Consider the following 23,916-nt stretch of genomic DNA (forward strand, 5'->3'; position numbering starts at 1 on the left):
TTTGCGCACACTGTAATAATTAATTAACTGCACTCTTGATATTTCTTTTGATACTGTAAATAATTAAAACTGTAAATTATCTTCCAAAATCCACTCCATTTTAGGTTAGAATTTATTTGACGCTCCAAAAATCGCGCGCGCAACAGTCGCTAAATTTAAAACTTAGGGTGCGTTCGGGGAGACGCTGTTAGTGCTACCAGCATCAGTTCATCTTCATTACTCATTAAAAGTAGAACAAGGATAGACTGATGCTGATAGCGCTATAGCGTCTCCTCGAACGCACCCTTTTAATCGCCGCGATTTTGTCGCCCATGAAAAGGATCCCTATGGGTCCCATACTCTCTTTGGCCACGGCTTAGAAACAAAGGTGGCCGTCGATCGATCAAAGTGCAAGTAGTGCAACACGCTGGCTACGAGTAGAGAGAATCAGAGAAGTCTCTCTGTTACAAGCGTACAACTGCTTACAACTACAACCAGCCTTACAGGGCCTTTACTTTATAATCTGTGGGCCTTACTAGCCCGTTACAAGTTCTTCAAGAAGCTTTCAGAACGGCAACGCTGTTCAACGTTGTAGTCGTGATCGTGAATGAAATCTATTTGCATCATTATTACTATTAAAAAGTCACATAAAAACAAATTAACTTGTTTGGACCTCTGACGAAGACTAGGGACGGATATGATGAAGTCGATATGCATTTTAGCCTTTATTGCTGTTGTCGGTAAGAAGCGACTTCATTTGTAGATTAGCCTTCTCGAAACTTTCCAAGCCTTTCTTCCGGCCTTTATCGCGGCCGCGTTATCAGTACTCGTTATCTTTGTAACATATCTTTACCGCATTATCATTACTGATATTTGATGACGCAAATGATATTTTTTTCAGCGATATTACCTGCAGCTAAAAGCGGAATAACATGGAACGGCGGCTCCAGGTACGGTGGCGACATTTACCATGGACTCATGAAGGATCAGAGTAATGTCAAATACGAGACAAGGACGGATCAGAAGCAGGTGGAGTCGGTGCCCAGGAACGAGTCGACCGTGCGTCCAATTTGGAAGCCGTTCCTGTCAGCCTGGGGGATCATCGCGCTGATCATAGGCGTCATCATATTCAGTACGATAACCTATTATGCCATCATTCTATATCCATATTTATGCAAGAAGGAGAGGACCTACGACATCATAGGGTTAACGGATGTTAATTCTGTGTGTACTGACAACGCCAACAATGTGTCACATCCTCTAAGAGTATTTTGCGAACCGAACAATGTGTCAATAGATGTGTCGAACAATGCATCACTGAATCGATAAGAGAACAAACTGATAACTCAGACATTTATTTTGTAAGCGCAGATTTTTTACCTAGAGTTACAGTATTTTTGTACGAGTTTAATAGTAATTAAGTTTCATATCAGCTTAACTCACTGCCATAAGGTCTTTTAGGGAGTAGAAAGATATAAGATTCTGATACATACACGTTTTCGATGCACATGACACTTCCGAGTTAATTTTCATTTCACATTCATAGGTATAAAAAATTTTTTGATGACTCCTTATATGTACTTTGACATCTCTAGAAAGTATTGGTATATTGTTTATTATAAAAAACATGGCATATAAAAGCGTATAATTAATTATACATGTAAGTTATTTACTACTGAAAGAAGACTGAGGAAATCTAGAATCTTTAAGGAATTAAATTCTTCTTTGAAAATTGTGAGTTTTATTTTATTGATATTATTAGGAAAATTTTTGACATTTTTTAATGTAAATTTTTTCATTCTGACAAAATTATCTCTTTAATTTTTTGTGATAATGTGTAAAATATTAACAATCAATTGGCAATAAAAGTGGTATACACATCTAGATATAATCTTGTATGACTTATGAGTTTTATAAAGAAATCAGTTACAAAAAAAGATAATAGATTTTTTCTAAATTGCATTGCTGCAAGTTAAAAAAAATATATTTGTTTTACTTTAACTTATTGCACCAGTATAGCTAAAAAGAACAGGCCAAATATATCATTCTAAATTAGCATTGTTTATGTAATCTTGTAGACAAGCTAATCCAAATTTGACCTTTTTTATTTTGGAAATTATTAATCCAATTTTGATGAAATTTGGTACAACCCAGATAGCACAAAATATTTATAAAATATTTATAAGAAGGAAAAATATTTATGATAAATATTTTGTACATATTTTTATGTCCGAGTTTATCAAATATACAAAAAATTATAATAAACATGTATATGAAAATATTTAAAATAAATATTTATACCATTATTATCAAAGAATATAAAAAATATTTCAAGTTCATATACCATAAATATTTTTCAGTACATTTTAAAAATATATTCTATATATTGATAATAATTTTAGTATCATTTCTAAATGGTTTATGAAAATAATTATATCTTTAAAAAATATCTTTAAAAAATATTTTTTGAAAATAAATTTGTAAAATATTTATAAATATTTATGATAATATTTTGTGTTATCTGGGAAAGGGGGTTTTTATGGTACACTATTTGATATTTTTAATCAAATTATTGAAAGCCAAAATGCAGAACTAATATGACATCAAAGTTTTAAAATATAAAGTAATTTCATAAAATTTATTATAGTATATGGGTTTTTAAAGTCGCTAAATTCACTTTTTATTTTAAAAATTGCACAATTTAAAATAACCGCTCTAACATGGCGTACAAGGTTTTTAAATGTTATGTTTTGTGAACAAGGCTAAACTGATGCTGATAGCGCTAATAGCGTCTCCTTGAACACACCTAAAGTGTTTGTAAAAGTGTTTATTTACATGCCATATTTACCACATTTATAAAATACAAAATATTTATACAAATGTATGAATGGTAAAATGGATAATAGTGTTTTTTTGTGTATGGTAAATTTAGAAAGTTTTGTTTGATGCACAAACTTACATTGCAAGTAGAATAATCCTTTTGACATTATTCATGTCATAAACTTGAATATAAATGAAACAAATTTCCTTGTAAATAGATTTATTTTAAATTTTTTGCAATGTTAAAGTTATATTTGAATTTAACGATCTCAAAAATTAGTATAAAGTAAGTTTCAAGTAAATTGCATAATTTGAAGATTAAATCCGCTATATTAGATCTATGATAGGTGTAAAGTTTTGAAATTTTGAGGTCAGAATCGTAAAAGGCGACTAAGAAACTTTAGTTTAAGAAAACTATAATTTTAAAATTTTATTTCCATTAGAAAACCCCTGTCCTCAAAGATTTAATCATCTTTTGAATGCTGTATTTTTGATGAACAAAATTCGTGTATCATGGACAAATTGTCATGTTCACATTAATTTATTACATGCAATATTTAATTGATATATATATATATATATACATATTTGTTTTAATATTTTTTTAAGTGGCTTTTCTTTGATTGTATGATTAAGGAACATCAAAAGAGATATATGATGTAATGAATTTATTTCAAAGCTGCATATAAAGACTCTAATCTTACCTGGAATTTTAAATAAAATTCCTGGAAAGTCCGGAAATTCTCTGGGAATTCTTTTACAAAATTTAAGCAAACATCCTATTACAAAAATCTTTAGTTTTTCAAGAAGAGGAAATACGCTAGGTCATTTGTGTCGAATCGTATGTACAGAAGGTTAAGATTATCGCAACTTCCTATGTCTTATATACGCAAGAGCAGGATGAACTTTTTATATAAATTTTACAAGCATTTACATAGCGATAGAAATATTCCATTTTATTGCATTCATGTGCAGCATCATGAGAGAAGACTGAACTATACAAACTAAAATTAGCTTGGACACCTGTTAGAAACAAGGAAATATTAAATGTGTCTAAAAAATTTCTAATGAGTGACGTTAGAAATTTTTCCTTAACATAATTATTAGTTTGTATAAATAGTATGTAACGTCCAGCAATTTTGCTCGTGATGGAAGACTCTAAAAGACTGTAAAAAAGTATACTCGTTTTAATTAGATGACAATATTAATTGTACTAACATAGCAGACTGATTTTTGTATTCTTCAAATTTTGGTCCCGTTATAGGGAGAGAGCAATTAAGCTATGCCGAAACAAATTTTTTTTCTTGCGCTACTGTTAATGTATAAAGCTCACGATACTCATAAAAAAATGACTCCTATAGAAATAGTATACAGATAAATGTACGATGTATATTTATTACAAATAGATTTTTTTACATAAACTATGTATCTTAAACAACCTACTTGTAAAAAATAAGCAAGCTAATAAATGCATCATGACAAACACACGAAATACGTATTTTAAACTGTTCTACCTTTTCTTCCTATTCAAACATACGGAGAACGATGTAAACCATACATGAGAATTACTTGCATACGTCTATGACGAGAATCTGAGCCCTAGTTTTTTTTCTCCTAAAGCAAAGCAAAATAAAACCGTATAAAGTTGGCTTTCACATGGAAGAATTACTTAAACGTGTGTTTCTTTTTTTTTTATAAAACTAGACAACTGCACCTGAGAACTGGTTTTCCTTAGAATACACAGAGCGACAAATGATTATATATTATGTACTATCGTTGAGTTTTTATACAAAAATCATTGAGTAATGGGAGTAATTATTCCTTATCGTTAATTTCATTACGAAACGACGTAGAACTCGTTAAGTATATATAGATATATTAAGTCCGCGATAATACAAAATAAATTTTGGGGCGAATATGACTTGTATATCGATTCACGATTAACGCCCCTCAATCAGTTTTTATTAGAAACGATATACGTCGTATGTGCGGAAAATTCTCCTCTAAGAATTTCAATCGATTGGCCTCCGAGTAAATTATAACTCGTCTTTATCGTCTAAATTAACGTCGCTAAGATCGATGTCTTCTTCCTGCGGAGGTTCGGCATCTTTGCCGTCCCAAGGTGTTGTTTCGACGATGACAGGCAAATGAGCGCCCTTCAATGGTGCAGTGCCACCTCTGCCATAACTCAGATCTCGTAGGAACTCGTTTATTCCGTCATATGAGAAGCTACCTTTCAACAAGGAGTATTTCATCTTTTTGATATTAACGGCTGCTAACGCGGGATAGCCGAAACCTCCAATTTCTAATGCATCTTCGATATGCGGTTGAGCACCAGCCTCGGCCCAGACCCATCTGAACGAAAAATACAATATTTTAATAAAAAATGATTAATAAGTGTCCTCTGACACTGATAAAATTATCAATAATTGTATGTAATTTATGCAACATGAAACAAATAGTTTTGTATGAGATGAGATAAATGATTGTAGCTTTTTAAAATACTACCTGATAATAATGATAAAATTATTGACAATTAAACATAGTTTATGCAATGTAAAATAAATTTGATTATAGTCTTAAAAATCAAATTATGTAAAAGATTTTTTCTATTTTGAAATTATATTAAAGCAATTGTATTAATAAAAGATTAATTATAAAGATTAATAAAAGATAAATTAAATCAAAACTCACAATGTCAAAAAGATCAAAGATATAAAATGAGTTATGTAAATTAATGTGAAAATTAATGCGTAATTAATTTAAATTAAAAAATATCATGTATATATTTTATGATTCAAAATTCCATATATGCATAATTAACATACATAAATTATAATTCTTTTTAGACGCATTTAGACTTTAGAACCATTTTCAATGAGTAAACAGAATGAGAACAGAAGATACAGAATGTAGAAATTATTCTATTAATTGTATGAAATAAATTAAGATAAAAAATTAATACTGTGTAAGCAATATCAGTTTCCTCGTTTTTTTTAACTTTTTTAGTTTTAATTATGCATTATATACTTATTTTACTATAAGAACCGAAAAAATACGAATTGGTTTCATAATCATATTTAAACTACAAAAGAAGGAATATAGTTCTGAATTATTTCACAATTAACATACGTAAACTCAATACATACCCCCACATTTCTTTTTGTATTTCTCGCCGAGATCATTTAGAGTTTTCAAGTATCCGTTCCTACAATCAGACTGACAGTCTAGGATATGTGGCAGAACAGAAACCACGCAAATTGGCTTGTCCTCGCACGCTTCCCTCAGCTTCTGCTCGGACGTGATTTGCATCACTTCCGGCGCTGGGATATTCTCGGCCAATTTCTCGAGCGCCCAGTTAACAATATCACCGCTTGTGCGACCGCCGTCGTAATCCTGCACCGAGTCTGCATCCTTTTTACCCGGTGCGAAGAACTTAATGGTGGGATAGCCTTTGATTTCGTATTTACTTGCCTGTAACATTACGCGTTAAAACAAATTCGCTACTGTCGAGCGAGGAAATAATGATAAAGCAAGTATCTCACTTTCAACGTGTTTACAGTAGCATCCAGGGCTCCTAGTTTGACTTTGCCTTTTAATTCGGTGGCCGCTGCCGCCCACTCGGGCGCCAGATTCTTGCAGTGACCACACCAAGGAGCGTAGAATTCAACTAGCCACATATCCTCGGAATTCAAGACAGACTTGTCGAAGTTCTCGTCCGTTAATTCTATCACATCCTTGGAATCTTTGGTCTGCAAAGCAAAAACAAAAAATATATTTAGTAATTTATGTGACATAGACAATTATCTTTTCTACTTATACTGAAAAAAGTTAACTTGATGAAAATTGTCAACTTATGTAAATTTCTTTGGTTCGAGTATTTATATTTATATTTTACTTAAATAATAAAATATTTGAATTTCAGTATATTTGACTTGACTTAAACTTCAGTTCAGGTATTCAAAGCTGATCATTTTCGAATTATAGCTCACCTTGGATTCACCTCCTGAAGTTTTACCACCTAACACTTTTCGAACCTTCTGACTGGCGGCATTCAATGCGGCGTCGACAATACCGGCTGCACTTCTTGGGCCATTATAGTCTTCTGGTTTCTTGTCAAGCCCAAATATTTTGATCGTCGGGAAACCACGAACGCCATACTTACTTCCCAGCGATTTGTGTTCATCGGCATTCACAGCTCCAACTTTTACAACACCCTGTTAAGACAAGTTAAATAAATACATTCACGTATTTGTATTGTGATGCATTTGCACATACAAAGTATATATATAAACTTCTGTTTAAAAATGTCTTATTGAATAACTAAAAGTATTAACAAAGATTTTTATCAATAATTATTATAAATTCAAATATTAAATTTAAAAGAATTTGCCAGTTTGACTAATAGAAACCTGCATTCTTGGAGAAAGAAGAATTTTCAAACATTTATTATAACAATTGATAATCTTTAAACGTTTATTTATAACTTTTCAATAAGGCATTCGTAGATACAAGTTTATGTCAACTATATCACCTTCTCTTCATTGACACTTATAAGTTTGATCCTTCTGAACATCCTGTATACATACAGATAAAAAAAGTAATAAATAGACGAATCACCTTTAATGCAGTGGCTGCTTTGTCATACTCTGGCATCAACTGTTGACAGTGTCCGCACCATGGTGCGTAGAACTCGACCACCCAAATGTGATCGCTATTTAACACTAAGCTATCAAAATTATTTGGCCTAAGATCGACGACGGCTGAATTGGACGCGTACATACAGTTCGCTCCGGCGATTAGTAGGAGGACACCTGCAGGGAGAAAAAAACACATCATCATGTACGTACATACGTAGGAGGGACGCGCGCCTGTCCAAATTTGCTTAAACTACGCGGAGCGTAGGCCGAGGAGAAACGGAGGGGAAGGACGAAGGTCTCTGAAGGAAACGGGACGTAGAGAAACACTTGTTGCGATGACGGAATGATAACCCGGTGATAACGCGGAGAGCGACGTCGTGGCAACGTCGTCCGGGGCGCCATCGGCTGCTGCCGACAGCCGGTGCGTCTCGGCGCCGGCGATATGTGGCGTCGCGCGTAAATACGCGCTTACTTACCCAGGAGCCTCAACATCTTTCCGTGGAACACACAGGTGACCCGTGGCATCAGCAAGTCATTCACATCCGACGAGATCTCTCATACGCAGCGAGCGCACCACGACACACACCACCTCCACGCGCAAAGCCCTAACCGATCTGACGTTCGCCCAAGTGCCTAGCAATATTTTCTACCGCCGCGACGACTGAACCGCTGAACTTTATGTGGAGCGCTCCGATTGGCTCCCCGCCGTGCGCTTGCGAGCCATCGACGATGTATCGCGATGTATCGCGGCCGTGGGAATCGCGCGGCGGCGCGATCGAGCTTCGACTCCGCTCTACGCCTACGCTTTGCTTCGCTTGGCGCGATTTTTGACGGCGCCGATGATGATTTTCAAGAAAGTGTCTTGGCTCGCTTGTTCTCTTTTGATCTTTGATACTTATCGAAAGGCTCTGGGAGACCAGCGTGATTTTGTAATGCGCGACGCGCGATATCCAACGAGAGCTTTGCTTTTTCGAAAAAGGAGAGATCTTATTGGATATCGCGCTGATCTGCCAGAGCCCTTAAGGGGATCATACTAAAGAAATCTGTAGTGAAAGCGCTTAAATAAACAAAATTTGATCCAATAAATAACTTTTTTTTACGGTTTGTAATCGTAATTTTACGATATATAATCTTATTCCTCAATCTATTTCGAACTGCGGTGTATCATTTATTTGTACGTATAAGCTACGTAACTTGTATTTTGAAGCAAATATTTTTATGAACAAATAAACGTTAAAAAATTTTTTGCATTTTTGGTCTTGATCTAATCGTCCTCAGGTTTATTTGTGTACATACTTTAAACGTGTAAAAGGATTTTCAATTCTATAAATTCAATTCGAAACTAAATGGTTGATGAATAGAATGTCGGTAAAACAAACGACTTATAATTTATTTGTATTTTTGGTTAAATAATATTAAGTCATTTAAGCGCATTTTAAGTTATCTAATCAACAATTATTGATTTTAATATATATTACACATGCTGTGTTTAAGACCCATTTGTTTTTGTGTAAAGTGCAAATTTACGAAGTCCTTTTCGCGCCTGTTATTATTATTTGCTCTCACTGAAGTATATTGAAAATTTGCAATTGTGTCTAAAGTTATCTTAAATTAATCGCGTGTAAATAAATAAAAATAAACCGTCGCTAGCTGCGAGAGCGTGTGTACTACATGAATGTACATGCGTGTCGACACGCATGACACCCGACAGCGACATGAGAACAACAATAAAAGCCTGTTCTTTTTCACTGCACTGCTGTGCACTGGTGTAATAAGTTAGAGTGAGACAAATATATGTGTATCTCACTCTAACTTATTGAACCAGTGCAGCAGGACAGCGAAAAGGAACAGGTCTGTGTAAAAACGAGCATATCCGCGCGAACGGACGACACGTCAAATTTGCTCGATACGATCTATTCCGTGATATATTCGCGAAACGAGACGAGGTACAAGCGAGGAGAAAAGACGCAACGAACGAGAAAACTGTGACGGAAGACCAAAACAAGTGTCACGGTTCGTAATTATCCACAACAGGTCGATTCGAGTTTATAAAGACATTATGGACGCTACAGAAATGACTGAGGACTATGTGCTTTCCTCAAATCCGCCATCTCCAAATTCATCAACGTCTCACGCACAATTGACTGAAGTACCAGATAAAGTCGATGGTTTAGATTTCCGATTTGAGTCCGCCCGTTTGGAAAGTTTCAAGGGCTGGTCGTGCTCGTGGATAAAGGCAAAAGAACTCGCGGCGGCCGGATTTTATTATACAGGCGACAGCGACAAGGTGAAATGTTTCGAGTGTCTGGTAGAAATGTGTAATTGGCAGCCAGACGACATTCCAATGGTGGCTCACCAAGAGGGTTCCAGCACATGTAAATTCGTACGCAATATTACATGCGGCAATGTGCCGATCTGCACAGATCCTAGCGCGATTCCAGCTACAAAGATTTCCAAGACACTTCAACAAGAGGACAAATTCTTCGTATGTGATTGTGGGCTTTGCTTTGATCCCATAATGATTCCCGATTCTGCCAGAGCCAGATTATCCAACAGGTGCAACGTGGACTAAAGCGATGTCGCAAACCAAGGAAGAACTGGCAGTCGTTGGATTCTACACGGGAAGTGGCGATCATCAGACATTGTGTTATCGCTGTGGTGGAGGATTCAGAGATTGGGAGACAGATGATCCCTGGGTAGAGCATGTTAAGTGGTTTGAGTACTGTCTCTTTTTGATCTCGGCGAAAGGGACGAAGTTTATAAGCAACATGACCGGAAGAACGTATATCGCAACAGAAGATGATGACCTAGACCTACTGAAACTAACGATTTTTTAATTGGATCCAAATTTAGATTGGCTTAATTTCGGTAAGAAATTCGGAAAAGCTAAAAATATTGCTAACGGAAGCTCTCAAAGTTTGGCTGGTTTTGATGAAACTAATAATACCGAAGCAAGTGCTGTATCAGGCGAGGTCAGCAGCGAGGAATAATCTGTCCAAATATCGGAAAACAAACTGTGCGAACAAGAAGAATGCAGGATTATGCAAAATTTGCTGCAGTAGAGAAATACGGCTTGTACTTATTCCATGTGGACATTTACTGACGTGTGAAGAGTGTGCAAAAAATACGAAACTATGCGGCGTATGTTGTAAACCTGTTGCTAAACTTAACGTATAAAGGGCCATCTACGATGGAGAGTTGTAGGCCGTAGCAGTAATCGTAGAAAATATTTTCATTTCGTACTGCCTTACTGCTTACGGCCTACAGCAGACATTGAGCCAATTCGGTGCGTGTTTACGATGAGCGTTCGGACGTTCTGGATTAGTTTTTGGTCGTCTCTCTATGATAATTGGTTTGTATGTTACTGCTACGTCGTCTGTATTGTAGACAGCATTGCCGTAGATTTAGCGCTGTTACGATTAAAACACTCCATTGTAGATGGCTCTTAAGATGTATCGTTCATAATGTTCTTATCCTTGTGATAAATTTATCAATCTTTTAAAATTTTAATTTTTCGAAACAGTCTGTATTATTGCTTCTAAAACGATTGTTAAACGTTTTGATCTGTATTGAATTTTTTTTTGAAATTTCATTTTATTTTGTGGTAATTTATTGACCTTTTAGTTTTAAGAGTTTTAGATTTAATAGTTTTCGTTTTAACAATTATAGTTTTAATAGTTCTTCTAGTTTTCGGAACAATCTGCATAATCACTTCTGAAGTGATCATCAAACGTTTCAATCTGTATTTAAATTTTTTCTTTTAAAATCGTATTTTGTAACGTCGCAGTCATTATGGCTGCGTTCCATTTGGTGCTCACAGCTGTGAGCATCATTTTATCCTTGTTGTTTATCACGATTAAACAAGGACAAATGATGCTTACAGGCGCTGTAAGCGCCAAAAGGAATGTAGCCTATACGTGTATGTTACTGTGTTTTTTTACAATAATAATATAAGCTTGTCTTTTTTGTTTATAATTATTTATTATACTTCTAATATCAATGAAAAATGAGAAAATTATTTAGGCTGTTCTCTCGCCTAAAAAAATTAAGAACAATATAAAAAATCAACAATGTTAAAAGATGTTAATATATTAGGGGATGTATTGTATTTAGACTATTCTGTTGTCCAAGAATATTGATAAAAATATAAGTTTAAAAAGTTTTACAAGTATTAAAAGTTATGTTTCACAAAAATTCACTGTCACCTCTAAATTGTCTAGTAAATAAAAGAAACTTGAAAGTACTTAATTTTAAAAAGCAGTTATATATCTATACGTTTAATATAAAATATAATGTTGCAAAAAGAAACTCAAATGTTATATGTGTATGACAGATATTTTTGTTAAATAATGAATGAAAATAAAAGATTTATTCAAAATACTAAATCACAAGAATAAAAAAATTTCTCTAATTAAAATATTATAAAATGTAATATTATATAAACGAAGAAATTTTGATAGTGATTTTTAATTCAACACAGTTAAGCAATAAGTTAAAATTTAACACTTGAACAATCGGCATTGAATATATACCTATTTCATTTTTTGTTTTTATTTTTACTTTCTTTACTTGCTGATATTTTTAACTTCTTTAATATTTAAGTAATTAATCTAAAATAAAGTCCGACAAAAGTTACTTTAATAATTTTTTTGTAATTTAATCTAGAAATCAGAAACTTCTTATTTTGAAGGTTTGGTTGTTCTAGTATTAAGACTAAGAAATTTGTTGTTTCGTGTGTTACAAAAGGAATACAAAGAAATTTTTCTCACCCCCACATTCGTGCCATGTATAATATATTTCCTTCATGTACATTAATCCTCTTTTTACATGTTCATTTCGCGCATGTAATTCTTACGGTTATAAAAGTTGCACTTAATTACGAAACGAGTATAAAATTCAATCGATAAAAAATTTCGTCGGTAGTTATTTAAAGCACCTGCTCTCGGGTGATAGCAGCATCACGTATAAAAAGCGACGTATTATATCTATTTGATTTTAAACGTTGATTTTAAATGATTATTACTGTCATTCGGCCACCTGGAATTTATCGATCGATTACGATATGCCGTTAGTTCACAGATATTATCTTTTTATTGTTAATATTCGTCTGCCTCACTCGATTTAAATCGCCTTAAACCGCGCGTTTAAATAGCGCGTCATAGCGCTACAAATCATATTCCACAGTTGAGTCTGCTTCCGCGTTGTCCTTAATTAATAAAATTGAAGATTACGATTTAGAAACGTGAGTTCTTCAACCTATCAAGCTTTCTTTTATTTACGTTACACGTAAAGCAGATGAAAATTTCGACATGGGGGAGTCGTGTCTCGCGTACGACACGAAGGGTAGTGTTACGCTTGCGAATCGGCGGTGAAGGGTGCGTTTGGAGTAAAAGTAGACGCTAATTTATCGTACAGGAGCACAGGACCGATCTTCCTTCTTCCTAATAGGGAGAATCTGCCCGAGTCTCTAGCGTCTCGGCGCCCTCGGCGCTTGCGTCTGCTTCTTGTCGTGCATACGCTTGCAAATGGGAATGTGCCGCTCTGCGGCGGACCGATTGAACTTCCGGCCACAGTGCTCGCACTGGATGTAATCGCTGGTATCGCTTGGCGGCGGCGGAGGCAGATCGTCCAGAGTTTCACCAGCCGCCAATCGTGCCTGCGTCTCCCGCGCGTAGCGGATCGTGTTGATGAATTCCTCGTGCTTGCGCCGCCAATCTGGCTTCGACTCCGATTTCTTCATTTTTGTCTGAAAACGAAGTACAAATGAGTGTTTTATCTTTTTCGGAGGAAGATATGAGCTAGCCGAGCGTCGGTCTTTATGATCTTTGCAAAATAAACAGAAATAATCCATCCGGCACCTCTATAGGACAGCATTTATTAAATTATAGTATATAATAAAATCTTGGCATAAAAATTATAATTTATAATGTAGGTATATTTTTAAATATAGATATGTATTGATATTTTATAAAATATTGATAAGCTAATTGTTTACCCAATTAATTTCGAAATATTTCGGCAAAATTATAACGATACGACAAATCATATTAGTGTACTTGCAAAATTAGAAAGAAATTGTTCAGTAATCAAGAAAAAAAATTCAGCTATGCATTGTAAATTGTAAAAATATAATTAATAAACATGCAAAAAAGCATAATTACTTTTAAATTATAATATAAAAATGTTGCAATATGAAATATTATACTCAGCATGGCAAAATATTAAATAAAGAATCAAAGATTTTAAAATATTAAAAATATACAAATATTAAAAATTGTATTCCAATAAAACTATTGTATTATGAAGTATTATTTTAGCACAATTATTGTAAAATTTTTATCAATTTATATTCATATAAATTTATAAATAAACTTTGACTAGAGATAATGTTTTTAAAACATTTTTTAACAATGTTTTGAAAAAAAATTATGTACGTCAAATAATTTTTTAGAAACGTTTATATAATATTTTAAAATATTGAAAAATACTTATATAAAAGTTAACATTTTAAAATTTTACTTTAATGCATCTTGTATTGGATGCTAAATGTCACTTTATGCATTAAAATTCGACAACAGGTTTTTCGAGCTGATTTTCATCTCTTTCTTATTTTCTTTTCCTCGTTGAAAGGAAGAAGAAAGTAAGATAAATGGTGCAAAAAATTCAGCTAAAAAAAAACAAAACCTACTATTAAGAAGTTTTCTAAACATCTAATCTTGATTCTTTTCGTAGATATTTCTTAATACCGACCTCTCGCTTAGCGAGACCTCTCTTAACAAAAGGCTCGAGTTCGGTTCCTTTGACTCGGGACATCACAGGATCGAACTGCTTCCTCTTCTTGGTCGTAGTTTTTAGACAGATATTTTCATGAAGATCGATTCGATTCTGCGCGAAGCTGCGCCCGCACATTTTACACTTTACCAGGCCCTTCCTGTAATAATTATTGATTTTAATAACGCGAATAGTTTTCAGTTATAATAACATAAAGTAATTGATAGGTCTATATTATCTAATTTTGAAAATAATAAGAGAGTTAAAAATCTTTTTTTCCAACATTTTTATAACCAAAATTACCAATATTAAATACAGAAATATCAACTTCTATAAAAATAATATTACATTTGGAATCAATTTGATCGTCATTGCTTATAAAAATGCCCTTTTTTTCAATATAAATAGAAATTTAAAAAATTATAATTTTAGTAACTTATAAATATTTATAAATATTTTTATCTGAATTATTGTTTGTAATAAAATATACACGAATTACTGAGAAAACTTACATGTCGTTAGTAGCATCTTCGTTGAAACTTGGTGCGTTTGCAAGCTTGCCGTTACTAGAAGAAGGCTTTTCTATACCTTTACCTCTATTTTTACTTCCTACTTTTCCTAGTGGCTTTCCTTTTTCACTTTCCGCCATTCTATCTTTCGCACTGGAATCTTGAATTAAGTTAACACTGGAATTTGACGAGGTCGGTCGAGTCGATGCACTGGAAGCTGTCTGTTGCTTCTGCAATAAACGGGTTGCGCATATAAATGAAACAAATATAAATTGCGTAAAAATATATTTCTATGTAGAACGCGTGCTGAAACAAACGCATATTTGATTGAAACATTTGCTTTTAATAGCAAAATAAAAAAATGTAGGTTACTAAGGTTAAGAAAATTGTACCTTGTTTATAACGTAATTTAAGTTTATTAATTGTCTTCATCAACTCTTTCTATCTTCCTGCTGTAATTAACGTGTAAGATTTCTTCTGATTTGCCAATTGACTCTGATTGCAATTATTTGAAAAATAAATTACACAATCATGAGAAAACTATTGCAAAATATGATTGACATTCGCTTCGCACCAAATACTTAGCTAGCGTACTTCTCATTGCTAATTTATTGAAAAATATATAAAAATATATTATTAATATATGTATTAATATTACAGTAGTTAGACTTGTGTGGATTTTACTTTGATTTATGCAAGAAAGCAACACGAAGTAAGCTATTTCACGAAAGTTTAGAAATGGATTAATTTCATGTAGCATCGGTTGATTCATTGACGACGAGAACAATACAGGCAAGTTTTTTCAACTCGTCGATCAATCTCGATAAATTAAAAAACTCGCTTAATATAGTATGTAACATTCGTATATCGAGTTTTAGCAGAAGAAAAGAAAACCTGTCTTACATCGTTAGAAAATTTCTTGACCGACGATTTTTTCGATGGCATCGCGTCATCCTCTTTCGATGGTCGATCGTCGAAATCGTTCATGAGGGCATCGGATTTCCTTCTCGTGGATTCGTTCGGCGAGCCATTTTGGAAAACGACACCATCGACAGTGTCGATCGTTTTATTTCCAATCGAGTCCGCGCCTCTCGCGATCGTTGTTCTTTTCGAGGACTTCGTTTCTTGATTCCTCGATTCTGCAGTCGTGCGCTGAAGAAACAGCAAATCTCATAATTTAATTTAAAATCAATTATAATACGAACACTTATACGAATTATTAGACAAACGAAGGGAAATATATCGAGCATTGAAAAGTTATCTCATAATTTTCGTTGTTATAAAAAAATCTTTAGTGATTTAAGAAAATTTGAATGGTGGAAAGAAATCAAATAAATCTTTGTTCATATCTTTATATGTTTAAATATATTTATAAAATATTATATAAATTTATAAAAAATATTTATATCTTTTAACAAAAAAGATATGGCATTGCTATCTTTAAAATAATAAATAACGAACAAAATTTTAGGAATAAAAATGATGATTTGTAATTTAAAAGTATTTTAATTTCCTCAATAATTTATATAGATAAATATTGATGTAGAAAACACTGTAATAATGATTTGTAATAATGATTTAAATATAGTAACAAACAACGTTGTGACATTTTTACTAATGTGATGTTATATTTAAAGATAATTGTATAATTTATGAATATTTTATATTCTTACACAAAAATAATGCAGTAAAATGTTATAAAATGTTCTTCAAGCTCCATTCTTTCTTATAAATACAATTATTTCAAATTCTTATATTTGGTTTATAATTAAATTACTTAAAAGTTTCCTTTCCATAAGACTCTCAATGTTATTTAAAGTTATTTATTGTAGAAAGTTATTTAAAGATAACTACTGTGAGAAAAATTTAAAAAAATTCAGAAACGTTTTACATTAAACATCAATTTATTCTCAAAATTCGATCAAGTTTTTATGTTACGTGAAAAGCTGTAAAATCTTTTTAACTAATTTAAACGATTATAGAGATTTGTCAATTGCACCTACCCTAGGGGCAACATCAGGACTCTTCGAGGGGGACGAAGGAGTGCTTCCTCTCGTCGTTCGTACGTTCGTTTCACGTTGTTTGATCGCAGCCGAATCGGGACTCGGACTCTTCGTCATCCTGGATACACAGGATTTAATTTTAGTCGATCTCGCGACATCGGTCGCGAGGTGTCTCGGCCTCCTCGCGTCGACACCTTCTCGCGAGATCAAACGCCGATTTGCAATCGCTGACCTCAACTCCTTCGCAACGGTTAATTTGTTTCGTTTGTCATCGATCGACTTGCGAATGTCCTCGATGGACCGCAACGGTTTCACAGAAAACGCAGATGTTTCCTCCGTTGATTCTCTCGTAACGTCAATTCTTTCTTCGAAAGCTCTCGCGCTCGAGACCGCTTTGTCTTGGCGAAATCTGAAATCCGAAACCAAGGGACAATTCTCATTCTTCCGCGCTTTTGCGCAACTCGATTCTGGCCGATCTCCTCGAGTCTCCTTCTCCGACTCGGATTCGAACAGTCGTCGCTTGCACGTAGGCGATCGCGTTCTCGTCGATTCCCGCTTGCTCTCGACAAAGCCTCCGACTTTCGTCGTTGGCCCCCCGGAGAAACGAGTCTCCTTTTGGAGAAGTCTCAAGTCGCTTCTACGCGCGGCGCTTTTAGCTTTTGGGCCATCGCCGACTGGAGATCTCAGCGTCGATCGCAAAGTCACGTGATCGGTTACTCCGCGAGAAGAATCCGTTGCTGCTTCCGAGGTTGAGATCGCCTCTTTAACGGGAGCTTTCGCTTGGGCGTTCATCGTTCGCAAGGAGATCCTCGGGGACGCCCGAGGGAAACTCGTGATGGGACTCGAGCGCTCGAATTCCGCGCCGATGGCATCAAAACGTCGCAGCGCCGACTCCACGGAGTCCATTCTCTCGAGGTCACTGTTCTCGTCTCGCACTTTGAAAAATTCTCTCGCGGCTCCATCCCCGGGCTCCTCGTTCCCGCGTGTCGCGCTCATCACTTTGTTGAACGATTCTGCCAATCTTCGCGCAACCGGCACGCCGCGATCTTTCACGGTGTACGTGGAAAGTTTGGACGCCGTGCTTTGATCCGCTTTCGTCAGGATACTCCGGGATGATGAGGTCTTCGGGGTGGCGGTGCCACGTGTAATTTCCGCGGTTTTTCGCAAAGGTGAGACTCGCGGTGAAACCCTAGACCGCACGCCGTCGTGTCGCCTGCCGCATTCTCTCGCCGGAGAAATTGTTCCCTTTGAACCGCCCGACTTCGTCGTCTTCCGCGGCTTCGTTGTTTCACGGGAAGATGAGACCTTTTCGCTCGCGACCCGATCGGCGGAGCTCGGGCGGGTGATTTTGCGATAATTCTCAGTCTCCTCCCCGCCGCTCAAAGCGGCGGCTGCTTCGACTGCCGTTTGATACCTTACGCCGGTCCCAGCGTCAACCTCGTCTACCCCAACATTTTTACTCGCGGACGAATTTCTGTTCTTTACGGCGATTTGCACCAGTCGCGCGGACCGCAAGCTTTGCGGCTGATCGAACTTCGTGCGTGCTCCTTTGGTTCTCTCGGCGAAGTCGCGTAAAATCGGGGAAACGACTGCATCGAGACGTCTTCCTACCCTGGAAAAATTGGGAGACGTTGCCGCCCGTGGGCTGTCAGTCCCACTTTCCGCGGAACGACGCCGAGCAATCTGATCCAATGATCGAGAACTCGCGCGCTGTCGGCTCTCAAGTTTCGCGACGTATTTAGCTTGGTCTCTTCGCGTCTGGGAAGAGACCATCCCACTTTCGTTTTCCCCGCCTTGAGTTATGACACGCCGGGTACTTTCGCTCGCGGGACAGATACTGAGTTTATACGGACCGACGACACTTTCCCCGCTCTCTCGATCGCTACGGCGATCCGAGGATTTGCCTTCGGACAGACGGGAAGTCCTCCATTCGAGATCCCTTGATTCGAAAGCGGACCCTCCTCCCCGCCCGCGGGTTTGGCGGACGGGACAGGCGATCGAAGTTTCGAATTTCGCTTTACCGCTTTCGGACGATTTCGCGTGCGTTCCATCGAACTGTCGCTTCGGTATTGGGCTCGACGCTTTTTGCAGTTTGTCGCGTTCAATACGATGATCCGTCATAGTAATCTCCTGAATGTCCACGTCAACTTCTGTCGGAGTGATACTTTTGCGAGGGAACTCCGGCGTGGCTCTCCTCCCGCCGACGCCGGTAGATGGCGATCTCGCTGTTGGAACAGGCGGCGAAGTTTTACGTCGGTTTCCTGACCGATCACCTCTCGCGGAGATTCGAGCGTTTACGTTCTTAGTGATATGTCTCGAAGGCGATTGACGAGCCACACGCTGTTTCCCGTTTTGGGACTTCATAAACTTACGGACGAGCCCCACTGATTGGAAGATGTTATCGAATTCCAAACCGTACCTGAGGTTTACGATCGAGCTGGCCGACGTCTCCGAGATTTTCGACGATCTGCGACCTTCTGTAACACTCTTGGAGATATCATGCTTCTCGGAAGCTTTTTTCACCTCGTGTCTATTAGTAGTCAGATGACTCGGAACGCGTCGGTGTTTCGTAGAACTGATCCTTTTGTCAATCGGAGATTTTCTGGATTGCTTGTAGGAAATGTCTGAGCGCTGCTTCAATATATTTTCAGTGGCGTTCGTTGGTTTCGATCGTGACTCGATCAGCATCGTCGTAGCGGACTTCTCGGACTCTTTGCAGAAAAATTGTGGACTCGTGTTCCGCGACGTAATTTCACTGTATTTCTGATCGATGTTTGGAACAGCTGCGGATCGTCGCTTTGTCCTTCCGTTCAACAGCCGTGGAGTTGCGCTTCGCTCCGTCAATAGTTTTCGATCACGCCAGATCGACGATTTAGGTTCGCCAACTTTGCGATCGATGCTCATAGTCGTGGCAGATCGTTCGGATTCTCTGCAGAAGAATTGCGGACTTGTGTTTCGCTTGCTCCACCCAGACGACTTGGATTCGATAGTCTCTCGATCGGTACTCATAGCTGTCTCGGATCGTTTCGATTCACGACCGAAATACTGCGGACTTGTGCTCTGTCTTGACGAAATTTCCCTGTCCCATATCGGTGATTTAGTTTCACTCGTTGTGCGGGATCGTTCGGAGTCACTGAGAAAGAATCTTGGACTTGCTCTTCGTTTTGTTATTATTTTCCGATCGTACGATGGTGACTTGGACTCGCCAGTTACACGATCGATGCTCATGGTTGTGGCAGATCGTTCGGACTCTTTACAAAAGAATTGCGGACTGGTGTTTCGTTTTTTAAATATTTTCTCTTCGTATTGTGCCGATTTAGAGAAAGGAGTTTGCTGATCAAGACTCATTTGGACTTTCTTCCGTTCAAAATCTGTCTTATCTCGCTTTGTCGACATTCCTTTGTTCCACTCAAATAATTTGGATACCGATGATCTACCCTCCTTCGTTCTACGAGATTCGGAGAATCGTGAACTTGCGTTTCGCCTTGTTACTGTTTCCCAATCAGATGACGGTGATTTAGATTCGCTAGTCGCACGATCGATGCTCATGGTCGTGGCAGATCGTTCGGATTCTTTGCAGAAGAATTGCGGACTTGTGTCCCGCTTGCTCCACCCGGACGACTTGGATTCGATAGTTTCGCGATCGGTACTCGTAGCTGTCTCCGATCGTTTGAATTCACCACGAGAATACTGCGGACTCGTGCTATGTCTTGGCAAAACGCTTCTGTCCCATATCGGTGACTTAGCTTCACTCGTTCCGCGAGATCGTTCGAAATCACTGAGGAAGAATCGCGGACTTGCGGCTCCCTTTACTATTTCCCGATCGTACGACGGTGATTTTGATTCGCCGGTCGCACGATCGATGCTCATGGTCGTGGCAGATCGTTCGGATTCTCTGCAGAAGAATTGCGGACTGGTGCTTCGACTTTTCAATGTCTTCTCATCGTACAGTGGACTCGTGCTTTGTCTTGACGAAATTCTTGTGTCACCCCATACCGGTAACTTAGACTGTTCAGCTCTGCGAGATTCACTTAGAAAAAATGGCGGATTTCTACTTCGTTTCGTTAACGTTTCTCGATGAAATAGTGGCGACCCGGAGGAATCGGATTTGCGATCGAGGCTCATGGTCGTGGCAGATCGTTCGGATTCTCTGCAGAAGAATTGCGGACTGGTGCTTCGACTTTTCAATGTCTTCTCATCGTACAGTGGACTTGTACTTTGTTTCGACAAGATTCCCGTGTCACTCCATACCGATGGCTTATTAGACTCGCCTGTTCTGCGAGATTCGTTGAGAAAAAATGGCGAGCTTCTACTTTGCTTCGTTAACGTTTCGCGACGAAACAATGGCGATCCGGACGAGTCGGAACCGCGATCGATGCTCATAGTCGTGACAGATCTTTCGGATTCTCTGCAAAAGAACTGCGGACTCCCGCTGCGTCTTACAATTATCTTTCCGTCGGACGTCAATGACTTAAACTCATTACTCCCGGGATTAATTCCCGAGAAGCTTCGCGGGCTCGTGCGTTGGCTGAACGTCTTGATATCCGGACTTATCGCATTTTCGAGAACCCTCTGACTGCGTTCTGAGGCCCGGTCGCTTCCGCTTCTCGCGCTGATCGGGGAAGTCCCGGCGGCGAATCCGCTCCTCGGTCTGAGAACGCACAGTCGAGAAAGAAAATGTAGAACCGACTTTGTGAAGCGGGATTCGCTAAGAGAGGCGTGCGTTTTCTTACAGCGGATTATTTTCCTCGCGGCCTTATTTTCGGCTCGGCGCCTAAGCTAATTAGCACTAACAGATGTTGTTTCTTTTTTTTTGTAGTGGACGTTGCGCTACAGTTACAGTTTTCTCGCAGCCCTGTGTTAAATCTGCCCCGCGTGAATTGCGGTTAAATGCGTCGCGAATACGATGACGATTAAGGATGGTTTTGGCACCTTTTTTTTCGGTTCCGAGCAGGGCGCTTGTTTGCTCGTTTGCGTATTTGTTAGATAAATTTTACTCCTCTCCGGATGCTTATTTATTTAATATTTCCATGATTCCGCTAAATTAGTTATTCACCATGTATCCTTTTTCTTTTTAATATTCGCTCTAGTTTTACGGCGATGAGGCGGGGGTTAGATAAACACATATTAGAACAAAAACGATCTTACATACGTGATATCATATTCTTCCTCAGATCCTTCCTTTTTCTTTTCGGATTCTTTACGATGCACTTGCATTGTTAGCGCGATACATTTGTAGTAGTCGAGGATAGCGATTGCAACTACTGCGGCGTGTAAATTAATTCTGGCAAGCAGCGGCGAATTGTTAGCGATTGTCGATGATCGAGATTCGCAATTATTTACACAGCTACACAGATAACCTTAATTTCTAATCTTGTGATGTGTCGTAAGTGCGTTTTTAATTTTCCAGAAACGTGTTGTAATGCGTTTTTAATTTTCCAGAAAATTAAAATTGAGAAAAAATAGGTTTTTCCTTTTTTTCAGAAGAATAAATAAACGAGAAAATGAATAGAATAATGAGGTACCAGAGTATTCTTAGTTATCTGGAAAATTAAAATTGAGGAAATAACTCAGTTTTTTCCATTCTTTTTTTCTAAAAAATAGAAGCAAATACAACTGTGATAATGATGGTGGATTTAATTGATGAATATTAATTAATATTTTCCCCGATAGGATAATTTATTACATGACAAAATTTTCCATAAAAATTGTAATCTGCAGCTATGTTTACGAAAATAAATATAAAAGTGTTGACTTTTTACAAAATACTGATAACTGTTTGCGTAATTAATTTCAAAATAATACTTCGATAAAACTATAATAAAAATATGACGATTTAGATTTTATATGTAGTATATTTACAAATTTAAATTTTGAAAGAAAATGTTCACAATAATTGAGAAAAATATTTTTGCAGTATTATACATAAAACATTTAGAGAAATATTTAATTCATATGCATATTTTTAAATTACAAAGTAGAAATATTGAAACATAAATATTGCACATTCAGCATAACAAAATTTTAAACAAAAGGTCCAACAAAAGTAAAATATCTATATTTCAAATATAATTATTAAATTTTTTAAATATTATTTAAAAATTATTTCGAAAAATTGCTGCGTTGTTGCGTATCATTTCAATACAATTATTGCGACATTTTTATCAATTCATGTTGTTATTATTATGTAATATTAGTACAATGTATCTATCAGAGTGTTTATTACAGTTTTTAAATGTAAAAAAGAATATTAAAATTAGTGATGTGTAGAATAATAAAGATAACATTATTTTCAAGAAAAAGATTTAAAAAATATGACAAAAAGAAAAATCTATTTTTTTCAAAATTTCTGAGAATTTTTCCAGGTTAAGAATGTTATACTTATACCGTTTTCTTTTTACTTTATTTACAATTTTAGTTTCGATAATGTGGGAAACGTCCTTACCTGAAATTCGATTTTGTCGGAACTTGTTCCGATCGCTTTCTTATCGAAGTCGACTGTTTCGGCATGTTACTTCTTTTCGCGTTTGTGTTCTTGAATCGTTCGAGTCGCTCTTCCGCCTGAGACAACTTTTTCGTGACGTTCCTCTTCGAGAGCTTGTCGGGCACATCCACCATAAGATATTCCGGAAACTCCTCATTCTCCAAATCGTTCCTCACGCGATGCTTAAGAGTCTCGTCGTATCCCATCAGGTGGATCTTCGCCATCATACGATTTCTCTCTATCGTCTCCTGGTCTAACGCTTCTTCTTGCTATGTACAAGATATTAATATATAGAGAAAGAAATAGCGATATTCGTAAAACTTGCTTAAGAGAGAAGATCCTCAGGTATTATGTTTTTAATTCAAAACCTAGGAATGTTGTAGGTGATGCTAATAATATATTCTCTAAGTTACAGCATCTCTTTTATAATGCATTTTTTAATCCAACAAAATTCATTGCCAAACTAACACGGTTAGCCAAACAATAACAATCAAAAAGAGAACATAAAATACATGTATGACGTAAAAAATATTAAAATCGAAATTCATAAAAAAATCATTATTTACCATTTTTAACGCAAAAATAGAGTTTATAACTTACAGAATATGTTATTGGCATCATCTACGACGTTTTTGCATAAATTTTAAATCGAAAACGGTAGAACATCTGAGGATTTTTCCTTGTCAGCAAAGGAGATTTTCTCTGGATAT

General features: G+C 36.7%; 3 protein-coding genes and 1 pseudogene across 4 annotated transcripts in view; 2 read left to right on the plus strand and 2 right to left on the minus strand.

Annotated features, from left to right (window-relative positions):
- Positions 1-289: 289 nt before the first annotated feature.
- LOC105828159 lies at positions 290-1,916 on the plus strand. Its single transcript, XM_012666378.3, has 2 exons — positions 290-719; positions 881-1,916. Exons 1-2 carry the CDS (start codon positions 677-679, stop codon positions 1,306-1,308), a joined length of 471 nt encoding a protein of 156 aa, XP_012521832.1. The 5' UTR covers positions 290-676; the 3' UTR covers positions 1,309-1,916.
- Positions 1,917-3,452: 1,536 nt separating this feature from the next.
- LOC118644155 (protein disulfide-isomerase A6 homolog) lies at positions 3,453-8,113 on the minus strand. The gene is made up of 6 exons (XM_036289545.1): positions 7,916-8,113; positions 7,420-7,613; positions 6,792-7,016; positions 6,345-6,551; positions 5,945-6,273; positions 3,453-5,154 (listed from the first exon to the last, which is right to left on the minus strand). Exons 1-6 carry the CDS (start codon positions 7,962-7,964, stop codon positions 4,836-4,838), a joined length of 1,323 nt encoding a protein of 440 aa, XP_036145438.1. The 5' UTR covers positions 7,965-8,113; the 3' UTR covers positions 3,453-4,835.
- Positions 8,114-8,607: 494 nt separating this feature from the next.
- On the plus strand, positions 8,608-11,001 carry LOC118646502 (annotated as a pseudogene).
- A 1,214-nt stretch (positions 11,002-12,215) lies between these two features.
- Positions 12,216-23,916, minus strand: part of LOC105828160 — a 38,607-nt gene continuing 26,906 nt past the window's right edge. For both annotated transcript variants that reach the window (XM_012666380.3, XM_012666379.3), the window contains 6 exons: positions 23,168-23,475; positions 16,723-21,373; positions 15,623-15,871; positions 14,723-14,949; positions 14,190-14,370; positions 12,216-13,185 (listed from right to left, as the gene is read on the minus strand). In XM_012666380.3, coding sequence (XP_012521834.1) covers positions 12,907-13,185; positions 14,190-14,370; positions 14,723-14,949; positions 15,623-15,871; positions 16,723-21,373; positions 23,168-23,475 — 5,895 coding nt within the window. In that variant the 3' untranslated portion in view covers positions 12,216-12,906. The remainder of the gene's footprint in view (positions 13,186-14,189; positions 14,371-14,722; positions 14,950-15,622; positions 15,872-16,722; positions 21,374-23,167; positions 23,476-23,916) is intronic.

The sequence above is a fragment of the Monomorium pharaonis genome, chromosome 7 (genome assembly GCF_013373865.1).
Source record: "Monomorium pharaonis isolate MP-MQ-018 chromosome 7, ASM1337386v2, whole genome shotgun sequence".
Taxonomy (NCBI): domain Eukaryota; kingdom Metazoa; phylum Arthropoda; class Insecta; order Hymenoptera; family Formicidae; genus Monomorium; species Monomorium pharaonis.